Source organism: Columba livia, chromosome 9 (assembly GCF_036013475.1).
Source record: "Columba livia isolate bColLiv1 breed racing homer chromosome 9, bColLiv1.pat.W.v2, whole genome shotgun sequence".
Classification (NCBI taxonomy): Eukaryota; Metazoa; Chordata; class Aves; order Columbiformes; family Columbidae; genus Columba; species Columba livia.
The window spans coordinates 25,259,367-25,281,659 of NC_088610.1; the positions used below are offsets into that span (position 1 = coordinate 25,259,367).

The 22,293-nt window shown below is 44.7% G+C and overlaps 3 protein-coding genes across 4 annotated transcripts; 2 read left to right on the plus strand and 1 right to left on the minus strand.

Annotated features, from left to right (window-relative positions):
• The first annotated feature begins 1,605 nt into the window (after window positions 1-1,605).
• On the plus strand, window positions 1,606-8,116 carry OTOS (otospiralin). Of its 2 annotated transcripts, none has more exons than XM_065074312.1 (6): window positions 1,606-1,710; window positions 2,003-2,101; window positions 2,437-2,463; window positions 4,382-5,152; window positions 5,256-5,324; window positions 6,956-8,116. In XM_065074312.1, the coding sequence occupies exons 2-4, from the start codon at window positions 2,050-2,052 to the stop codon at window positions 4,564-4,566; spliced, it is 264 nt and encodes an 87-aa protein (XP_064930384.1). In that variant the 5' UTR covers window positions 1,606-1,710; window positions 2,003-2,049; the 3' UTR covers window positions 4,567-5,152; window positions 5,256-5,324; window positions 6,956-8,116. The 2 variants fall into 2 exon arrangements, with proteins under 2 accessions (XP_064930384.1, XP_064930385.1); XM_065074313.1 differs by having other exon boundaries at window positions 1,612-1,710; window positions 2,011-2,101.
• On the plus strand, window positions 4,982-8,116 carry COPS9 (COP9 signalosome subunit 9). The gene is made up of 3 exons (XM_013367847.3): window positions 4,982-5,152; window positions 5,252-5,324; window positions 6,956-8,116. The coding sequence occupies exons 1-3, from the start codon at window positions 5,090-5,092 to the stop codon at window positions 6,991-6,993; spliced, it is 174 nt and encodes a 57-aa protein (XP_013223301.1). The 5' UTR covers window positions 4,982-5,089; the 3' UTR covers window positions 6,994-8,116.
• Window positions 8,117-14,433: 6,317 nt separating this feature from the next.
• ADIPOQ (adiponectin, C1Q and collagen domain containing) lies at window positions 14,434-21,879 on the minus strand. Its single transcript, XM_005505037.4, has 3 exons — window positions 21,606-21,879; window positions 18,347-18,566; window positions 14,434-17,917 (listed from the first exon to the last, which is right to left on the minus strand). Exons 2-3 carry the CDS (start codon window positions 18,555-18,557, stop codon window positions 17,391-17,393), a joined length of 738 nt encoding a protein of 245 aa, XP_005505094.1. The 5' UTR covers window positions 18,558-18,566; window positions 21,606-21,879; the 3' UTR covers window positions 14,434-17,390.
• Between the last annotated feature and the right edge of the window lie 414 nt (window positions 21,880-22,293).

Here is a 22,293-nt window from a genome sequence, read left to right on the forward strand (position 1 = left end):
GTGTATTGGCACATGTCAGTGCTTCTCAGTTTATTTAAATAGAACATACAAAAGAAAGTGCTGTGTGGCTTTGTATGGGGTCCTGGCAGGGGCACCTGAGTGCTCAGCTACACTGCAGGGCTCCCCTGAGCCGGGGAAAGGTCGTGTCCCACTGGCAGCTGCCATAGCCCTGGCCAGTGGGCAGAAGTTCCAGCAGTACAGGACTGATGCAGGACCCCTCCTACAGGCTCAAAAAATATTAATCAGGAGGATTAAAGCCTTTCAAAGATGGAATAGCTTCTGCTTTCATAATATTTTTATTTTCAGTCTCCACAGGAGTTGGCACAGCTTTGTGTCCTACAGAGCAAAATTTTTTTCTTCTTTTCTCTTTCTCAGGACATCTTTAATTCTTGGCAGGGCTATCTAACTCTGCTTGTAGATAGGAATAAACTCCAGCAAAGCTGGGGCCTCCTGTAAGGCCATTCACTTGGGTCTCTCTGCTCCAGGACTTTGTGTGAGTGCACAGTTTCCTGGTGTGATGCTCCTGTGGCAGACAAGTGGATGTGGTAGAGCAAAGGCACCAGCATTGGGGCACATACATGACTGGGAAATGCAGGTGCCTAGAATCGAGATAGATCAATGATTTTGTAGACCATCAAAGCAACTTAAAACTCACAGCTAAGAGTACTGTACACACCAACTGTACAATCAGCTCATTGCAGCATGAATGTGAACAGCGAGCTCTTCACCAGAGTTTCGGTAGCTCCTTTCCAGAATGGAGCTATCTGGAAACAGCCACATCTTCCAGGAGTATGGAAATTTCCGCATCTCCTCATGAGTTGCAGAGAAATTTCTGCTACACCTTAGTCCCTGACCACACCTGCTGCCACCAGGAGTTTTGTGCTAAAAGAGATTCAACCAAGATGTACACATCGATTGAGTGTTCTCCAGACTGTGTCTTCTCTCCAGGCGTCTTGTAGTGCTGCAGCAATTCAGCAACCTGCACGGGGCGGAACCCAAAGCACCTGCTTGGCATTGGGAGAGGAATCTTTCCAGGAAATCAGGATAATGTGAAAATGCATTTCAGTGTACCTTATTGACCCTCTTGGAAGGCTGCAGCACCTGCACCACCTCCATGGCTGAGGTTGTTGGGGACCTGCTTTGCTCAATGTAAGCCACTTAATTTCTGTGAGTGCTTGGTGCCTATGTCTGCTTTGAGATCTAGATTTTTAAGGACCCCAAGTGAAAACAAATCAGTGTCAAGCATTTGTGGGTTTTGCGGCTCAGCCAGAGAGGGAACTCGATATTCTCTTAGCAATTTGCTCAAATAATGTTTCTAAAAATCTATTTTTCTGAAGGGGAAGAAAGAAAAGCAGGAGGGTAGCAAAGGAAATAAGCACCGAATTGGCTTCTGGATTTTTCTCCCTCTGTCTTCAACATACAAAAGTGTAACTGCCGAAGTAGATTCTGAATTCTTCTTGGAAAACTGTCCACTGTCTTTCATGGACAGTGCTGAAATATAACGCGAATGTAAGCAGTTAAAATACCTCTACCTGAAGATAACAAAATCAGATTGGTGTGGTAACTCAATGACGTTTCTCTCTCCTTTTCACCCCACCCTCCTTTAAACAGCACCACTATTTTACGGCAACAGAAATCCTCTCAGTGTTTGGTAGCTGACTTGGAGCTACAGACCTTTACTACTGCAAGAAGAAAAGAGGAGAGAGAGAGGTAATTTCTAAAGTTAAATCAAACTAATCACAAAGTAAAACATTTCCAGAGGCATTTAATTTAATGTCAGTTCAGAGGAGCATTTTGGATTTATGCCACCTAAAAATATCAGTACTCACTACAGAACTCTGCTTCTTTTAATACTCTGTGTTGGAGTTTAGAAACTATAATGAAGTGTAATTGGAACTTGTTGTGCCTAAATTAATAATCAGAATCTGTTTTGGAAGATATTATACTAATAACAGGAAAAATAATAGGCTTTGCATAAATATTAATATCTTGTAATTCTCAGGTGTACAGATTATTTTTCAGAAGCACGAGCAGTATCTTGAAGAAGAGATGACATTTATTTGCTTACTTTTCTTCTTTATGCTGATGAACATCTTAACAGGTAAGATTACTGCCGAACTTATTCTTTATTTTTTCAAGCAGCCAAAACCATTTTGTTACTAATGCGGTATACTCTATCTTGTATCAGATATTGCTCCAGTATTAATTACAACTGCTCTGGCTGTTAGTTAAGAGTATTTGGTTTGTAGCACTGAGCGAGTGCAAACAGGGAATTCCTTATTCAGCTGTTCAAGATAGAAAAAAGTTTGGCTATATAGAGGATCCTACATGTGCATTAAAGAATTTATTGGCTTCTGGCTACACAGCAAACCTTTTATTAACAGAAAGTCCTTTTGTGTGGGAGCTGGTACTGATGAGTTTCCTCTTCATTTACAGATGCACGATCAATCCATGATGGAGATGGTAATTCTTAATGTCTTTTTCTTTCCTTTGTATCACTAACAATTAGAAGAGTCATTTGTAACTCCAAGACCTGATCCTCAGCAGTGATTTGCCAGGAACACTTACTAACCTCAGTGGGCTGTGGATGTGCTTTCATCTAGTTCTGGTGGAGAAAGAAGAGTGAATTTTTAGAAGTGTCTTTAAAATTTATTAAAAGCTGACATGTTAATGTCTAATAATAGAGCTAATATACTTCTAGTCTTAAAGCAAAAATGCGTTACGGTCAAGTCACTAATTCTGTTGTATGAAACATAACTGCAAAGCACCGGACTTATATAAACGTATGAGACATCTGAGAATTTTGTCTGTCCTGAACAGTAATACTATATGTGTGCCTAGTTATGGGTGAGAAATACTGACTTCTATGAGAAAAACTTAAAATTTACCAATTGCCACAAATCCAATTAAATAAATGTTGGAATAAATCCCTTAGCACAGCTATCCTGTGGTTTGTGTCACTTTGCGTGATTAGTCCATTGTATTAATATTTGCCTTTGATTAAAAAAAAACCTTCAGCGTCCTAATGATGTTTACGCTGGCTTGCTGATGACTATATTATTTAACCGCTCTTTGGTGTTTTCAGATGGAATTCTTTCTGAAAACAAAGCTGCATAGAAGTATCTGTGACAACAAGGTACTGCTATTGCTGGTGTACATCTCGGTTAGTGTAACCAGCAGGAGAGCCAGCAGCATCTTGAGTGTACAGGTACAAATATGCACAGAGAGTGCGATAACAGACATGGCAAGTAGAAATATACATACAGAATAAGGGCTAATATGATTACTTTTAATTCTAAAGCTTTTCCACATGCTCCATTATATTTTCTAACAGCTCTAAAATATTTTTAATGTGGCAGCTGTTTTTTCACAACTTTAGGGGTACTATTATATTTGTGCACAGCAAATATTTCCACGGTAACATCTTAGTCAGGAGAGTGTGTGTCAGTCTGAAAACAAAACCTTGTTCAGGCAGTATTCTGTTGCTCTCATTACCAACAATTATGGTTTCCTTTCACAGTGGCCTAAGCAGTAGACTGCAAAGTGAATCTAAGGTCAGCTGGTGTAAACAGTGAATTCTCCTCTGCAGACAGTATTTGGCTCATTCATTTGATTTGTTATGTGCCATCTGTGCCTGCACGCTGCAAACTTTACTCTGTAAAATTAAGGCTTGACAATAGGATGGTTGAAGGCTGTTAATTCCCTTTAAAGACCCTGGTCCCAAGCTGAGCCTGGTGAGTGGAATGGCTCTCATTTGTTTTAAATAGGCTTTAAATAAAATCAAAATACGGGGTTTAGCTTTGCTGCACAGAAAGACATTTGTAACAATGTGGTCTCAGCAAGTGTCTACATTTTACGAAGGCTTCTGTATTTGCTCAGATTTGGGCCCAAGGGCGGTCGGCTCCTGCATTTTCGGAATTGATTTTGGTTTTCCTTTTCCTGCTGAATTTGGGGCACAGCGCAGATGATGGTGTCTCATTCCTTATGTTTTTATATCAGGCCAAGGAAACGGCGTGGATGAGGAATGGGGAAATATGGCTTTAAATTGCAATTGTGCCTTGCTTTAAATACCCAGCTGCCTTCTAGAAATGAAAGCAGCCCTGGGAATTCCTGAATTGTCCTAAATGCTGGTGGTGTCCCTTTGTTCCTGCTGTCTTTTCCAACGCCATGGCTCCTGGAGCAGAGGACACTGGCTCCATCAGGGGACGATCCACCTTCTGCGGAGCTGGACACGAGGTGCTTGGTGGCTCAGAGGAGCCTGCAAGCCCTGCAAGGGGACATAGGACGACAAACCATGTTGGCTCCTAGGCCCAAACTTTCAACAAAAATTCTTCATAATATAGTAATCTGCCTTCTTTCGGTTGGTTTGTTTAAATTTTAGCTCTCTATCGGGAGTCCGCAGCCCTGCCCTACTGGCCCTTCTCATCCAGTGATTTCTGGTCCTACGTGGAATATTTCCGGACCCTAGGAGCCTACGACAGGGTTGAAGAAATGGCCAGAACCTTGTTTGCCCAGTTCCCGTTTGGGAGCCGCCTTGGCTACCACGTGCCCACCGCCCAGCACTAGCTGCTCCGCTCCCTGTTTAACTGAATGGATGGCTGCCAGCAAACGCACCGCAGCTGCCCCTCAGTGACCTATTAACACCCACAGTAGCCAGCTACAGCATTTCACACTCTAAGTTAGTCTTACTTTTTCTCAATTTATGCTTTTGTGTGAAATCAATAAACTCCTTAATTCTGTCGTGCAGTTTGGGGAGATTTTTTTTTTTACGCATGACGCTTGCAGCTTTGATTCAGGAAACCGATCTCTGTGTGTACCGCAGTCAAATACCAGTCCACCCAGTTTGGTGACTGGAAGGACCCCCCGGTCCGGTACAACCCACGGCAGCATCCCTTGCGGGGTCAGGGCCCAGATTCGCCTTTTTGCTGACTTCGCCCCCTTCGCCATGGCAACGGCGGGCCCGAGGCCAGGCAACCGTAGAGAGGAGACCTCCGGCAGCGCAGAGCGGCATGCCGCCGGCCCGCCCTATAGCGGAAGTTGACGCGGCGCGGCCGGAAGCGGTGGCGCGAAGGGGACGAGTGGAGCTGCCATGAAGCCGGCGGTGGACGAGATGTTCCCTGAGGGAGCCGGTCCGTACGTGGATCTCGATGAGGTGAGGGGGTGTTGCGGGAGCTGCCGGCGGGGTTCCTAGGCCTGGCGGGGCCGTGCTGGCCGGCCATGGCCCGGTGGCGCTCAGCGCCTGCTTTCCCAGGCAGGGGGAAGCACGGGGCTGCTGATGGACCTGGCTGCCAACGAGAAAGCGGTGCACGCCGACTTCTTCAACGGTAAGGGCCTTCAGCGACGAGGGTCTGCAGCGGTGAGGGCCGTGGCGTTCCGGGAGCGGGGGATGAGGGTTCAGGTGGCAGCGCCTTGGGCCTGCGTCGTACAGAAACGGGAGGTTATCATAACAAACCTCGCTTGTGTCTCTCTCATCTCATGTCTTTGGTGCCTGGTCGTCGCTGACGTGCTCACTAACCACACTTCTAGCGAGCGCTGTCATAAAAGTGTTTCGGTGTTAAGTGATGCAGGCGGGAATGATATAATGTGTGTTTCTCCTCTCCTGGAGGTTTTAGGTGAGCTAGCATGTTAATCGCTACAAGGAAAAATGCCTTCATCTGATTGCATGACTAATGGCTTGTATTAAACAGTGAAAATACATATAAAAACATGGACAGAATTTTATGAATTGTTTGTGAGTCCTACGACTTTATAAATAATTCTTTAGTCTCTGAAAGTATGCATGCCTATCTATCCAAAGCAAAATAAAACTTTGGGTTTTATGCACATTCTGTGTTTGAAAGTCAATTGGATGCCTATAAGTACATACAGCTGCTTTGAGAGGAGAACAGCTGTGTGTATGTCCTCTTAGGGGCAGAATATAAAACACTTGGGGGTTTTTATGCTTTTAGACATTTCAACAGTGAATTTCAGGTGTATAATTAGATCTGATTGCTGATGTCACAGACATCATGTTGCTCAGGACTCAGAATACAGGAGAAAAGGAAGTTCAGCATTGATCTCCTCTCAAGAGTTGTGAAGGACACAGCTCTTGGCTGGAGCCAACATAGTCGGGAGTAGGTGTTTCCATAAAGTTGCACCGTTAAATTGTGATATTCTGTAGGCAGGACTCTTCTGAATGAGGATTAATCCTCAGTTTATGGTAAGGTACTTGTACCTTACCTTCTGTAAGAATAAAGATTTGGTTTCAGTTATGTTGTCAGTTTATGCTCAATATACAAAGAAGATTCAAAGCCAAGGAGTTCCAAGTGCTTCCCAGAGGTGAATAGAACAGCTGTGATTAGTTGGTCACATTTCACTGGTCTGAGTGAAATGAATTTTCAAAGAGATAAATGTTATTAACACCTTCACAGCAATGAAACTTTTTTTTTTTTTTAAGAAAGGAATTTTTAGCAGCAAATTACAAATGCAAATGTCAATCTGCAAAACGTATGACTGTGTGCCTGGTCACTATGACCTAAAGGCACAATTGTGCGGGAGGGAGTGGCTACCCATGAGACTTGCTGCCTGCGTAAAGCCAGTGCTTGTTTAGTTCTGGAGTCTGTGAATTGTGGCTGATCCACTCTGAGTGTGATGGCTACTTAAAGCTTTTATAAAAGCCCCTCCTTTGAAGCTTTGTTTTCATGGATTTAATTGCACAGCTTGTATTGTACAAGTGAAACAGTTTAATTTGTGTATAATAGAGAACATTTCCATGGGTCTGCCTGCTTTTCTTCTCCGTGTCTTCCCACCCTGATGTTAGATTCCTAGTAACTGATGGTGCAGTAACTTTCATTAACTTAACTCACCGTTATTTCTGTCTTTAATCCAAATAATGAAGAACTGTACTTGAGTATATGCATATGTAACAGTTGAAACTTTTGAAATTAATTTTACCTTATCTTATTTTTCTGACTAGATTTCGAAGATCTCTTTGATGATGATGACATCCAGTGAACTTAGTTGTCCAGCTATGCAGTGCTGAGATGTGGATTTTTCTCTAGGATCACCTGTGGTGTCCATTATTTATTAAAATAATCAAAACAGGAAAATCACAAAGGGGGAGAAAACCTGTATAAGCTGCTTGGGGAATATGAAAACCGGATGGTTAAACACAACTAAGGAGGGAATTGTGAACTGTTATTTGTTAGGAAGTTGTGTCTGGATTTTTCTTAAAATGTTACTTGCTGATGTGCTCATTCAATAAAGTATTTTAAAAAACCCCACAACACAGTCTGGGATATATTTAGAAGTAAATATTGCTGTGTTCTGAGTTTCCTTAGAGAATGCTTTTTTTTGTCGTTGTTAAATCGTTCAGTGTTACTTTTGGATATTTTATAAAGATACTCGTCAGGGCATATTCCTGCCTAGAAAAGTCTTGTTTATCCAAGGGTTATCCGAGGCTGATAGCTGCTTGTTCTGAATGGTCTGACTCTAGTTTGCCAGTCACAGTAAGAAGAGTGTGCGTTGTCTTCTGTGTCAAGATAGATACTCAGCTACCATCAGTACTTTTAATCCAGGAAGCACGGGAAGAAAAAGTAGTTTTATCTTGATATTTTAAGCAGAGAAATGTTCTGGCCCTGGGAATTGTTTGGTTTAAAAATCTAATTTAATTCTTGAGACTGTACTCTATAGAAAGAAAAGAATTTTGGGATTTGTTTCTCCTGCAGCAGGTAATGTAATCATTCATACCTTTATGTAGAGTGTTTATGAATCAGTCAGACTTTGACACAAGTTTTTAGAACACTTTTAGAAATGTTTGATTTTTGCACCGTGCAGTGACCCAAGTGACTCTCAGAATGAAAGGAACAAGTGAGGTTTTATTATGTTTCAGAGTCGAGAGTTTCATCCTCTCTGATCTTAAATACAGTCTGTATTCCGTAAATTGATCACAATACTGTGACTGATCTTTCTTCAAAGACTTAACCCAATTTAAATTTAATCTGGAATGAAAACCTTTCCTCTCAAACTTCTTTCACGTGTTGGTTTATTTTTCTTGGGTTTGCCTTAAAAAAGAAAATTTTAAATGTAACAGTAAATATGCTTAAAAATGTAAACACAATAAAATCAGTAAAACTTGGGTGTCTTTTTATTGTGTTCCTGTGGATTTCTCAGCATCCTGGGTTTCATCATCCAGCGTGTGTTAAATCCTCATTCTGACATTTACTCTGCTTAGCGTCTGACATTACAGTGGGTCCCTGAAGGAACGGTCTTGCTGAGACAGTTGCCTTTTTAGTGCTCACTTTCAAGCTTTCCTGAAACCAGTGTAAACAGTTTGAATGAGTGGTAGCAGCTGCTTTTGGGCTGTTCCTAGCTTTGGCGCTGTGCTTTCTCCAAACTGAATTTTGAGAAAGGAGCTGTTGCCAGTAAATGGAGGCTGCATTCTGGGCAGGTGCAAAATATGACAGATTTAAGAAGCAACACTTCCTCTTCTGTTATTTTAGTGACTTTCTTTTGCTGATGTCCAGATTCCTCAAGATGGTCACCTTGGCTTTGGAAAACTTCCTTGTCATTGTGTTACACAGATTTCTCCTTTGTTTTTCATTAGGTTGTTTGTTTTCATTAGGTTGTTTGTTTTCATTAGGTTTGTTTTTCATTAGGTTGATCACAGCAGCAGGAGTATATTCTGTGATACAATCCAACTTGAATAGTTGCTATTCAGTATTAATGGTGTTCTAGCCCCTTCCACCTTCTCTTTAGAGATGTTCAAAACCTCAGGAAAGTGTGAGTTTGGAAGTGCTAATGGTGAGTAGTTCTAGTTTTGTAACATGTCTCACTTGATCAAAACATGGCACCTGTCTAGATGAGATTGGGTAGAGGGCAAATAGTACTCACGGGTCCAGCACAGCGTAGAGTTCAAGAATTTTCATCCTGGGTAGGCTAGAGCTGCCTGTTCAAGGTGGGTATAGTTAACTACTTTTTGTGAACAGGTCTAGAATCTAAATGTTTCATGTTAAAAAGCAGCATAAATAGTACTGCTGGCACCTGGGAAGTATGGTATATCTGTCTGTGGGGAACTTTATACAGTGTGTAAAAGTTTTGGTTACTAAAATTCCATTTGAAGAAGGCTGCTCAACTTCATGACCTGCTTTGGTGTGCAGCTGATGCCACTCTGGCTGTAGCTACCACGAGAACTGAGTGGTTCTTTGTTTCTTCACAGGTGCTAAGCTTACACTTAAATCTGGTAAGTGCTGGGATTAAGTGATATAAACAGGAATGTTCTTTAGAGTTGGAGTGAGATGGTGTCAAGGTTATGTATGTTGTAGCGGTGTGGAGTCTGAAGTTCTCTCTGCAATGAGCCTGGGTGAGGAGTGTGTATATAGCTTCCTCATTCTAAAGAGGGCTGTCAATGTGTGAGAACTTTGATCAGGAACTGTAGTTTGTTTGGGTCCCTTTTGGGACAGTATTAATATGGAAGGGCTAATCTGAAGAACAAAATGCCCTTCAGCTTTAGATTGTTTCTGTGTCATCAGTTGTCAAGCATTTCAGTCTAATTAGTCTGCAGGCAATCAGCCTGTTGTCAGGAAATAATCACAAGATGTCAAAAATCTCTAATAAAAAAAAATATTTAAAAGGCACTGAGATTGGACATGGCACTTAGTGCCATGGTCTAGTCAATGGACTGGAGTTGGACCAAGGGTTGGACTTGATGATCTCTGAGGTCTTTTCCAACCCAGTCAATTCTGTGATTTGCCAGCCTTGACAGTTTCTTTTACTGAGCTTTGATTCCTGTACCTTTTGTGGAGACTGACACCACTCATAATACGTGTTTCTGAGTGAAAGAATGCGCCTGTTCTAGCAGGATCTTGCACACATTTAGTCTGATGTATATTACTTTATAAGCTGCTGGGTACCGCTCAGTATTTCAATGTCCAAATTAAGGATCTAGTCTGAACAGACTTATGGAGGTACTGGGGTTAGTGTTCTGAATTGTCCCACTGGCTCAAGCGGGGCAGCTGGCAATGTATAAAGCTGATTTTCTGCCTGAGTCTTGGAAGGATGAGATCCCAAGTACTAAAATACCGTATAAGTGGTGAGGCCAGTTGTGCAGCACAGATGAAAAGGAATGGCTTCCAAATGCTGAAATATCAACCCGTTCCCTTCGGCACACTCACAAGGCCAGTTCTCTGCAGGAAACTGCTGGCTGTCACAGTATATTCTTAGGAATTAAGAATGTGCAATCTATTTTGAGCTGAATAGAATAAAGTCATTGTGAGGGAGAAAGTCACCATGCCAAAGGAAGCACAGTCGTCTGTGCTTAATATCTCTGCAGAGCCTTTTCTGAGCTGGCTAGGAGGAGAACCCAGGGCTCCGCCGCCCTTCTTAATGTGAGTGAGAACAGGTGAGCTCAGACCTAGTGTGGCAGCAGTGGGATTTCCTTTCTTCTTTAGGATTTTGGGGAGTTTTTTTGGTTAACTCCCAGGGAATGAAACTAAAGGGTTTTTATTTCAATATTTTTCATCAATAATTGAAGTGGAAGGTTCTGTTCTTAATAAAGAAGGAATTGATTTAGATGAATAAATGGAGTTCTTCCTGCTTCCCCAGGGTGTTGGGAAGCTGGCAGGCATCTTCCCGCTCTCAATGTACGGTTGTTCAGCAAATGGAAGCCCGCTGGGCAGATGACAGTGCAGCCCTGTTCCCTGTGAGCCCCCCGCTCAGAGATGGGGCTGGAATGTGAGTGTCACATCAGGGCTCTTGGAAAAGCTCTAGCACAATGCAAGTCAGTCCTTGGCAGCAGGGGTGGCTTTGAGGACAAGGGTTTACTTCCATGGTTTTACTTCCAAATTTTTTATCAGTTGGCCTTTTGCATTTGCTCCAATTTGTCTTTGTGAAGCATCAGGGTCAGAATCCTAATCCAAATTATAACCTTTTCCCAAGGTACTACAGGGACTTCAGAGCAGAGGGAGAGAGGAGCAGCACCTTCTGAAGCTTTTAAAACTGGCAAGTAGGGCCATCTTGGTGAATCCTTGTTTCTTATTTATGGAAAAGTCAGTTTGCATGTAGCAAGTTTCCAGTCAGCTCTAGCTCTAACTTTAGCTATGTTCACAGCACCTTATCTGAAGCTGTGATATGTATGTACAAACCTCAAATAATCCTATGTGAACCCATGTAGACTTACAGCCTCTTGAAGGAAAAGACCCTAGTCTGTATGTTGTTGTCAGTAAACAGATTTATAGCTGAGAATGTCGTGTACAAGGTGGGTGACTGAGCAAGGGAATATGCATCAACAAGGGGATGTGACCAAGTGTCCCTGGTACAGAGAGGAGCTGCCCCCGCAGGGGAGTCTGAGCCCAGCTGAGGATGCCTCTGTGAGGACACTTGCAGAGGGGACTCCTGTCATGAGACAGGAACTCAATCCTGTCTGACAGCCTTCTGTATGCCCCCACTCCTGGTTCCCAATAAAGCTTCCTGTAAGGAGGTCACACAACTGTCCTTAAAGAGCAATGGTGTTATCCTGGCATGGTCTCCTGGGATGAGCTGAGGGCTTGGTGATTACAGACCCACATCTAGTACAAATGTCATAAAAATGTGTGGTGGCCCTGCTCCCAGCTTGGGTATGCTCAGGATTGGTTTCCTACAGAGTATTTCAAAGGATAAACTTTAAACCTGATGGCATTTCCTGCATGGGAAGTACAATCGCTGATTACCTAAATGTAGGGCTTTTTCCTAATCCCTCTGCCTTCTTCTATGCCAAACAGCCTCCAGCGAGTTTATACTTCACAAATAAACATGACACAAGTCTTACAAAGAATTTCTCTCTTTCTTGTTGCTCTTCATGGTTTTGTGCAGCTGCTATTTGTATTGTAATTAATTACTGGCACAAGCCATTACACGAGGTTGAGGCACAATTAGGCTCAGCCTATAATTGTGTTGAAAAGGGCCACGGATGCTTTCACAGATGGTTTCCCTGCTGTATGGAACTGGCCTGTCTCTCCAGCTGTAGCCACGTTATTTATCCCTAATTATTAGTGCAGTGACTTAAAGCTTTCGTCGGGGTGTGTTCTTGCTTTCTGCTATTAGGAGAGCCTGCTGCCTTCCCGCTGCCTTTCCCCGAGCAGCAGTACGGGGAGGGAACAGTCAAACACAGCTATCAAGATCAAAGGAGCCAAGTGCTCTCTTTATAACCTGCCCTAATTACAATGGGGCAAATAAGACCTTGTTCGTGGTGTCTTCATCATATAGGTTGCTACCTGATAGGAGCTACTGGCAACATTCATGCCCAGAAGCATTTGTGTGCCTGCAGCTGCACATCAGTTTCTGAAGGGAAAACCAGCCATTTAAACCTGCCACAGATAGAGTGGCAGCAAGTAGTGAGACCTCACTTTGTACTTGGCATCTATTGTCAGAGTTGGTTTAAAACACAAAGAAAAAACCCACCCAAAACATTTAAATTTGTTGGCAATCAGGTAATTCTGTGCCCTTTCAGCATGCCAGTGTTGTTATAAGACAACGGTGTGTTCAAAGCACTGTGCAGTCCTTAGGAGCCAGCCCAGGCCCTGGATATGGGACTATTTTGGCCAGGTTTTCCCAGCCTCCAGGTTTATGAAGTGCAGAGGGAGAGTAAAACCACAGCAACTCAGTAATGGAAAAAAGGCTGGATTCTTTAGGAACTCCCCTGCTCTCATTCCCCAGGAGCTCCTTGCCCTCCCAAGCCCTATTTGCAGCTCTTCCCTAAAAGCAGCATGGGGCAAGCATGGTGCTCTGCAGCTCTTTGCCTTCAGTCCACTGTGGGCAACCTGGCAGGGCAGAGCCAGGGAGGTGGAGGTTTGATAGCCACATGCAGGGATTTGCGTGGTTCCTGGGCTATAAAGGGGCTCACAGCCTGGTGGGGTAGTTGCTGGCAATGCTCAGCTCCTGCTCCTGAGGCTCCTCAGTCCTTTTTTGGGTCATTGAGAGTCCCCCCTTCTCCCCATCTGCAAGGGCTGGGCAGCCTCAGGAGGCAATAGCAGGGATGCTTAGGGCAGTTTTAGGGTCTGACCCTGGCTGCAGTGAGGTAGGGGTTTGCCTACCCTGCCCCACAGCTGTGGGTGCTTTGCTGATGGGGTGAGCCTCTGTTGGGAGCATTTGCCCCAGGGGAGAGCTGGGAGGGGCCTGATTGCTGCTCCTGGGTGTGCAAAGTGGCTTTTTGGGTGGCTGGTGGTTTAAACTAGGATTTGGTGCCTGCTAAGGAGGTCAGTGTGTGTCTCTAGCTGAGCTCTGTAGAGTGAGAATCCTACACAGATTTGAGACAAAAGACTTCAAAAACAGTCCAAATCCCTAAAGGGGGGGCTTTTGGTCCCTATTTCCATGCAATGTGGCCTTGCCTTGTTCACAGCCTGCTGCCTGGGCTAACTGGGGACCTGGTCTGTTTTTTGCTGGTTTTTGAGGTGCCTGGTGGCGATAAGCATTGTGCGATGGCAGGTGCTCTGCCTGGAGCATCCTTGGCGCAAGTGCTGGAAGGAAGACGATCTCTGCACTCGCATTCCTGAGGGTGAGTACCCTGGTGAAACTGCATTTCAGTATTCATACTATGGCAAGGGGGAAAAGCCAGTACACAGAAAGCCACAATGGCTTTCTTTAAAACTTCTCAAGTGCTTTATTTTACTGTGTTTACAGATTGTTTTTTTTTGTTTGTTTGTTTTTGTATTTTTTTCTTGATAAAACACACCATTAGCATAGGAAGGGTGTGTAATTGGTGAGGAGAAAATCACTGCTTGATTAGGATTTTAGCCTGGGATTCAAACCTTGAGGTTTAACCCTCTAAAATGTGTTTGAAAATGTCCTGTAAAAGACAGAAGTCCCTAGTGTGCTTAGGCAGAGGGGAGCTGAGAGGAGGTTTGTGCTTTGCTGCCCTCCTGTCCTGGGCTATTGCATAGTCAACTACTCATTAAGGCAGATCCTGCATGAGCTGGGCAGCCCCCTCCTTTATGCATCCCCACTGCTTACAGAGGCAGCAGAACTTTGCTCCTAATAGCATACGTTTTACATACTACTTGCCATGGTTGTGTTTGTCATGCACCAGTGGGAGGAACAGAAATGGTCCTGGTGCCAGCCCCCACAGTGAGATTCTGTGGGACGGCTCGTATGCCTAGTGACTGAGGAACAACTGGGGTGGTCTCAAGGGAAGCCGTGGTTCTGTTTTTCTGCCTCTATATTTGGTGAAACATGTGTGCCCCTCAGCAAGCAACCTGACTCCTGCCCTGATGGCAAGGTGCTGGCCCTGCAGCTACCTGGGCTGGAGCCAGAGTCCCCTAACACCTCTGGTCCCAAACCCCTGCTTGCTGCTCCTGGGGCACAGAGCCCTGCAGCCCCCTGGGGCCCTGGTTTTGATGTTCCTATGCAGCAGGCAAGGAGGCAGAAGCCTGCATGTGAGGCTGCTGCTTGCAGGGGAGTTTGGAAAAACCATTTACAGGGTAATAGAGAGGCTACATGTTTAATGATTGAATAAGGTAAAATATCTTTTATACAGCATTCTTATGGAGCTTTGTTATCTCATGATCTGTGATAATGTGCATGTGTGTACATATAAGATATGTATTCTGCTCATATATGAATGTAACAGTGACTGCAATATTAGGTGAAACTTCTTCTGGATACAGAGCCCTGAGCACCCTAACAGTGGGGACAGGCAAAGACCCAGGACCAAAACCAGAGCCAGGCTTTGAAACAGGGACTTCCAGGCTGGGTCTGTGCTGTGGGGCTTGTTTTGGTTCTTTTTGTAGCCCCCAGCCACTATACTGCTATGATGGCCAAGAGGGTGACCAGGAGTCTGGGCCTCTCCTGGGGTGCTGGTCATCTGCCCTGAGGTCTGAGAGCACCTGTGAGCATCCCAAACAGGGTGAATTGTGGTGTGGGACAATACAGAGAGCTAGTGACTATGTTGTGGGGTTCAATGAGACTTTCCCATAAGGGCCTGTGTGGCCTGAGTTTCTAATACATGTCACGTTTCCTGGACTACAGCCATGGTGACTTGAAATGGGAGATGCTGCTAGCCTGGGTGGAAGTTGTAGCAATATGGGTCATGGTGCTGATGGAGCCATTGCAGGGGCTGGTCAGAAATCCTGGGCTCTGCCCTGGCCCAAAGCACATGGCATCGAATGTACGTGGCAGTGTAAAAAGCCATGTCTGAGCCTCTGAGTCCTGGTGTATGGAATAAAACTCTATGCATACGTGCTCCTGCTGTGTAGTAGCAAGGAAAGGAATAATTTGTTTTGGCTGCCTCTTGGGAACTAGTCTTTAAATTAGTAATTCCTCTTGGGCTTTATCCCAAATGTTTCGGTTTTCCTGTCTTCAGAAAAATCTATCTGAAAATATTTGAAAAAAACCAAAACACCCCAACACTGCAAAAGCTCTGACTTGCTCCTTTCAGTTTAAGCCTCTTATGCCATTTGATTCAGCAGCTGCTGCATTTTAAAGTCTCCATTTGTTTATGTATTAGTTTTTTGAAGTTGTGTGTGTGTGTTGTTTTTTTTCTTTCCCCATTCCCTTTCCATTAATTCACACAATAGGAGCACAGTTTTTCCCAGCTCTCTGAATGTACCATGATCAGATTTAGCATCAGTTTAGCCCTTGCTAAATCTAATATGCCTGGATCCTCTTGGGCCAGCAGAGCTGCTCTGGCTGTTTTTTTGGGAAATAGTCTAGAAACCAGAGCACATCTTATCCAAAGGAGGCAATACAGTGTGAAGTGATGAGATGCTGAAGCCTTGATGAGAGCTGGAGGGTTGGGAGTTTCTTGGGAAAGCAAAAGAGGGGTAACCCTGTGTCTGCCATGGCAGTGTGCCCCCACCTTGCTGGAAAATGAGGCTAGGAGAATGTCCCTTTCTTCAAACCCTTCCTAACAGCGCATACAAAAAAAGCATGAGCATTCTGAGTGAGTTTTTTATTGTTGTTACTATTTGTAATATGGTAATGCACCAGAGTGTAGAAAATGCTACTGCTCTTGGAAGTAATTTCAGTGGAAGCTCTTAATGCTGTTTTGTGCTTGTAATAATGCGTTAGCTCTGATCTGGTTTAGCTTGTTCTGAAGTTTAATGGGAGTCTTCTTTTAACATATCTGAGAAGCCATCAAATCCTCTTTTAGCTAAAAGTCAAGCAAGCTCCTTGGAAAGCAGTTTAATGGGATTGCTATTAATCTCAGCCTTGATACTCTTCCTCCATTGGGCTAAGCTTGCCAAAAGCTGGGACAGGTCCTGGGGGTGTTCAGCCCAGAAGCCCACTCAACATGGGAGCTCTGCCCAGCTGCTGTGCCAACCAGTGCTGTTGGCACACTCATGGCATGGAAAAGTAAAAACATGGTTGCTACTCAACTTCTGGCTGTGCTTGGGAGCTATTCACAGGGGAGATGGGACAGGATGCTGCCAGCTTGCAGGTGGGAACTGTAAGGTGCTGCTTGCATGCCCTATGCTGATGGCCTCTGGGCTGAACAAGTACTCGCGCCATCACTTCCAGTGCCAGGTGAGTGATTTGGGAAGGGACATCTCCATCCTGAGGTCCCCTTTGCCTAGGAGCCTTGAGGGACATTCTACTCCCTGGTCAGGCAAGTGTTTGCAGGGGAGCTGCTGGCATTTCCGAGCATCAAAACTGTGAGGCCGAGACGTCAGGACCCCCAAAGCCAAATGGTCAATGGGCCGCTTGTGTAGCCTCACCAGCATTTGTAAGGCTTTTCAGATAAATCAAAAGAGAAGATCCCTGCTTTAACCAAGCATGCTGTCTATATTAGACATAATGATGGGGATAAACATAAAAGGAAAATAAAATTATTAAAATAAATGAAAATTAATAATCTGAATATATTTAAAGATCTGGGCTAAAGAAGAGAGACAACAAGCCATGGGTAGAAGTCAAAGACCATAATAAAACAGGGAGTTATGATGGAAAAAAGGGAGCCATCTGTTGTAGCTGAAAACAACAGCAGTGATAGCTTTCGTGAATAGTCTTCTTCCTCTACTACTCAAATTTAAAGATGCTGGCTGATATGTGTGCCGTTGGTTTGAATGAATTTAAGTGGTTAAAAAAGGGAAATTTATAACGTGATATTTAGATGTAGCAAATTTTTCTCCCATCACTTTTAAATTTAAAAAAAAGGCTAGGCCATCTAACTCTCTCTCATGATGCAGTAGGTGTGGTGTTTGACTTTGGGCCCAGGTTTCCACAAGGAGAGCAAGAGCAAAGGTAGGAATGAACCCTTGGTCCCATGGAAGTCACTTCTGTATTACCTCACTGACTTTTCAGGTAATAGCGTCCACCCTTGGCAATTGTTGCCCCTGCAGAAGGCAATTTTCTGCTAAATACAGTATAGCAATAGCGCCAGTGCCCCAGAATGCTGTTCAGGGTTAAGCCACCTCATCCTCTCCCATGCAGCACCCCCTGCTTTAATGGACATCCAGGTCTGGGTATAGAAGGAAGCCCATGAAAGTGGAATCATTGATGTTGTCGGCGTAGACTCCGTTGTTGTCTCCCTCCCCGTACACCTGCAGCCAGACCTCATCCCCAGAGCTGAGGTGCAGCAAGACGGAGCCACTTGCTTGGTCAACGTTGTTCTTCTGAAACTGGTCATAGGTGAAGATCACCGCCTTGTCCTTCTTGTAGAGGCTAACCTTGACGTCCGTCAGGTAGACTGTCAGGTGGTAGGCAAAGTAGTACGTGCCAGGGATGCTGCAGAGGAACTTGCCAGTGCTGGCATCGTAGTGGTTCTGCTCGTTGTAGAAGATCTTGCTGAAGCGGATGGGGACGTTGGGGTGGGGGGCTCGCTCCGTCAGCCCCACGCTGAAGGCGGAGCGGTAGACAAAGCTGCCTTCACCCTTCTCCCCCTTCTGCCCTGGGTATCCGGGAAATCCTCTCGGCCCTTCCCGTCCTGGGACTCCCATTTCGCCTTGGTCGCCTTTGGGACCTTGCGGACCTGGAGGACAGAGTGGGGACAGAGAGCTATTTGTGGTGTGCTGGCAGCCACTACCCACCAACCCAAAATGCAGAGGGGGCTGTGGCACGAGGATCTGCTTGGCAGCGTGGAGCAAGAGGAGTCCCCTGAGGAAAGGCTGGATGACCCCAACACCCACCATGAGCTGATCCCACCATCAGCGAGTGGAAAGCCAGCTCAGCCCTCAGCCATGTGCAGAACTGCCAAGAGCAGCATGTCTGAAAAAACATAATTAATTGGAAAAACAACCACCAGACTTGGGTTGTGGGATCTTCATCCCTGGAGATACTCAAAAGCCATGTGGGCAAAAATCAGGCATGGACCCACCAGACGTGAGACTTCCTGGGGCTGGCCCTGAGTGCTGGTGCTGCCCAGGGCTCCAGCACCCGTGTACTCTTGTTCCTCACCAACCTTCCTCTCCTTTTTCTCCTTTTAGTCCATCTTTTCCATCTTTCCCGTCCCTGCCGGGGAGACCGTTGTGGCCAGGATAGCCAGGTGCTCCTCCCATCCAGTTGGCACACGGTGTTTTGGGGTCGGGCTGGACCTCCTGGGTGGCCACCTCTGTGCAATGGGGGATCACCAGCAGCAGTGAGCAAAGGAGAAAGCTTGCTGGGCCACTCATCGTTGGTTCCTGATGTGGACAATCACTGTGTTAACTTCAAAGGTTATCAGGAGGAAGAAACAAAACAAAAAACAAAGCAAAAAAACTACCACCCTTGAATATGAAGGAGGCATGGAAGGCTAATGTTTGAATTAGCATATTTGAAGGAAAGAATTTCTGCTCACTCCAAAGGCCCTTCCTCATCCAGCATGGTGCTGGCATGAGCTCCATGAGCCAAACGAGGATGGAGCTCCTGGAAGCAGTGTGGACCTCAGCACATCCAGCATGAAGGGGAGCAAATGCCAGAGTTACCACCAACAGCTCGTGGGCCCTTTGCACGGGTACAGACACCGTTCGGCACTGAGCACGGCAGATGCCAGGGTATCTGTGGTTGATTTTGCAAAGCTCTGCTCAATTAGGCATGATATGCTTCAACTTCTGCCTGACTGAGTGAACAGCTGAGGGGAAGTGCAGGAGCCCATTTCAAAACCTCAGAAGCCTTTAAACCACCTGCTCAGCTCATCGCTGCAAATCCAGCCTGCTAAGCTGAGTCCACCTAATGTGAACAGGAACTACAGCCAGGTTTTCCATCTCCTCTGAGCAACTGTATCAAATTATGATACTGTTTGGTTTTTTTTCCACCTAAATTATGGCTTTGGATTACAGGAAGACAAGTTGCATGGTGTTCAGGCACTGTAGGGTCATACTCTCCCTTAAACTCGTTTCCTTGCTAGTCAGAGCAATTAGTGCAGCTCCTCTGAACCAGGTTGGTGGTGACACCCTGTGACCAACCTGGAGCTTTATTCTGATGCTCACAAAAATCAGTGGGACTATGGTGGGTTTGGGTCAGGCCTTTAGGAAACAGATCTTTTAAAATTACTGTTGTGTGATACTGCTCTCTGGGCAGAGATTATACCCTGGAACAATAAAGGTATCCTGTTAAGACCATTATAAATGGCATAATAGGCAATAAAAAGTGAGTAACAGCATGGCCATTAGAGTCCCTTAGCTCTATAATTTCCAAGAAAAATAATAGTTAAGAGCAATTTCTTTGCAGGATTGATTTCCCTAGGCAAGCTATTTAAATGTCAGATTTTAAATAATGTCTTATTAGCTTTCATGTAATTGCTGGAACAATTCCTTTGAAAAGGAAGATAAATAACAAAGAGGTTACTATGATTTCAGGTTTTGTAGGGTTTTGGGGGGCTTTGAGGAAAACTTCAAAGCTCTGCCTGATGACTTTGGTGGGTAGTAAAAATTGGGGAACTCCTAAAACCGTAACCATGCTACCAAGCTCCAGCAATCCTGCAGCAATGTGGTGCCCTGTGATGGGGTCAGGGCTGTGGCTCAGGGACATTTTTGGGGCTGAGGGTGCCATTATGTCCAGTGATTATCCACAAACCCAGGTGGATGAGTGAAACAGATTTCTATAAATCTTAAAAGTGGCTTGGTTTGGCAAATAAGGGTGTGCGTACTTGGGCACATTGTGACGTGGCCACTTTGCCGTGCCCCAGTGGATGGCACTAAGTGAAGGGACCCCATTCCCCTGCCTGGGTCCCCTCCAGGTCAGCTCCAAGCATGCACCCCTCCAGAATCAGCACGGGCGGTCTGGGGACATCTATAATAGCTGCATGAAAACACGCTAGTGTTCAATACAAATCTGCCTCAAAACTGCATTTCTTGAGCTGCGTTTTGGTGATTTTGTTGGGGCTAGTTCTGCTTTCTCATATGCTGCCTAGAACTCAAATATCACAACAATTTCAGTGACATGTGCTCAACAGACAGCATAGGAGTAAGATCTTCTGCTAGTGCAAAATTAAACTCTCCTTTAAGGTGAAAAGTGGTGCAAATTTGAGGCAGCCCAAAGCCGGGCTGCAGGCAGCTTTCCTGGCAGAGTCCGCCCAGCTGCTCCAAAGGGCTCGGGGTGATGCCCGTCCCACACAGCATCCCTGGGTGGCTCTTTGTGGCAGTTATGTTAAATGATCTGGGTTTTGCCTTTCTAATGAGAAAAGTATTGTGATATGTAAATATAAAGCTGCTTCTATTGCCACAGTTTGACTCAACCACAAGTGGTTTGCTCGTTTGAGAAGCGCAGCAGTTCTCTGGCATGGGTATGTCATACAAAGGGAAAGGTTTAACTTGTGTCTGCCAGTTCAGAGTTTAAACTCTGGTTTAGCTATGATATCTTTTCACTAGATCTTTCCTGTTTCTTTTCGTCTTTACATCTGATGCTCAGCAGTACAACCTGAAATAATCTGCTACAAGTGTACCTTTCACACATGTAATAGATGGACTAAGTACACTTGGCAGCTTTCATTTATTCCCCTGGAAGCTACTATATTAAAAGCTCATATGCATTGTATGAAGATTATTCATTTAACAGCAGAAATCAGCATATCATCCATAAGAACAATGCCATTCATAAGTGCTACATAGTGATTCAGACCATGATTCAGAATTTAAATTTCACGTAACACTATATAAATATTATATACGTGTATATATTTAAAAAAACCCACCACATCTCTGTGTACAAAACACAGAGCAAAAAATCCATCTCTTTTTCCAACTCAGCATTTTCTTCAAAGGCTATTATCCAGGGGTTTGGCTCATGTTGGTCTTTTTTTCTTTCTGTTATTACTTGTATCCTAGTTTTTGCTCCAGGGGGCTCACACCTTAAATTTGGGTGGTGCAGGTTCCTGGTAAGGAGCTGAAATGACTCAGGGAGATTTGGGGAAACCAAATATTCCCAGGAGTCTTCAAGGAAAGAGGTGGATCGACAGGTGCCAGTGCAGTATTGGCTGTCACAGCCACGTGGGTTTTCACTGTTGTTCCTGATTACTTTTGATTTAGGAGTTTTGATCTCTAAATAGTGTTTCCAAAAACAGGGGTATGAATCTAAGAGAGATCCGTTATTCTTGGTTTAAAATACTCACTGGCTATTCTGAGAATAATTCTAAGAAAGGAAACTTCTTGCAAATAGAAAATTCTGTTTGTCTATTTCAGCCCAAAAGAAGAGAAAATCCTGAACTTAGTAAGAGGAGGAAAAAAATAAAACCTCATGCTTACCAGCTGCTTTGAGTCCTGGTTGGCTTGCTGCAGTCTCTTTGGAAATGAAGCCCGGCTACCACACAGCTGTCCCTAAGGGCGCAGGGAGCTGACAGCTCAGGCACTGCATTTTCCATTTGCTATTGCGCATGCTGACCTAAAGTTAGGTTTTCCCATTAATTTTTCCTGGCTATCACTTAACTTTTGGACCACTTGTATAATCCGGTCACACTGGGATAGCTTGAGAAGACAGCCTTAATGGGGCAAAGATGGGTTTGGGAATTGGTTGGGAACTGGAGGAGCAGTGGTTTGCTGGAGGAGCCCATGGGAAAGCCTGCTCATCCAGGGCTGCCTCGTACAGCACAAGCTGCTGCTCCCTGGAAACTGGGAAATGTTGTCAACAGCTGATGGAGAAACTGTGTCCACAGCCTTGCGTTAATGCACTCAAGTGGGATTTTTTTTTCAACATGTTAGTAGATGAATGATTATGTGAGAACTTTCGGCTTATCCTTTTAATGGCAAGAGCCATTCCTGCTGGGAGGCTGCTGCAGCACCAAAGAAGGACAAAGCTGCCTGAGGAGAAGGGCAGTGCTGGGGAAAAGATTTGTCTGAAGCCAGCCAAGCTCATGCCAGTGCTATTGTAAATCATGAGAGTAATTTCAGCTCTGAGGATGGCTTTAAACCTATCACACGTTTTGGCTTTAGGTCA

Coding starts and splice junctions, on each gene's coding strand:
- OTOS (XM_065074312.1), top strand. CDS start 2,050: ATGACATTTATTTGCTTACTTTTCTTCTTTATGCTGATGAACATCTTA. Junction 2,102..2,436: donor GCTGATGAACATCTTAACAG/GTAAGATTACTG, acceptor CTTCATTTACAG/ATGCACGATCAATCCATGAT. Junction 2,464..4,381: donor ATCAATCCATGATGGAGATG/GTAATTCTTAAT, acceptor TTTAAATTTTAG/CTCTCTATCGGGAGTCCGCA.
- COPS9 (XM_013367847.3), top strand. CDS start 5,090: ATGAAGCCGGCGGTGGACGAGATGTTCCCTGAGGGAGCCGGTCCGTAC. Junction 5,153..5,251: donor CGTACGTGGATCTCGATGAG/GTGAGGGGGTGT, acceptor CTGCTTTCCCAG/GCAGGGGGAAGCACGGGGCT. Junction 5,325..6,955: donor GCACGCCGACTTCTTCAACG/GTAAGGGCCTTC, acceptor TTTTCTGACTAG/ATTTCGAAGATCTCTTTGAT.
- ADIPOQ (XM_005505037.4), bottom strand. CDS start 18,557: ATGAGTGGCCCAGCAAGCTTTCTCCTTTGCTCACTGCTGCTGGTGATC. Junction 17,918..18,346: donor AGGAGAAAAAGGAGAGGAAG/GTTGGTGAGGAA, acceptor TCTGTCCTCCAG/GTCCGCAAGGTCCCAAAGGC.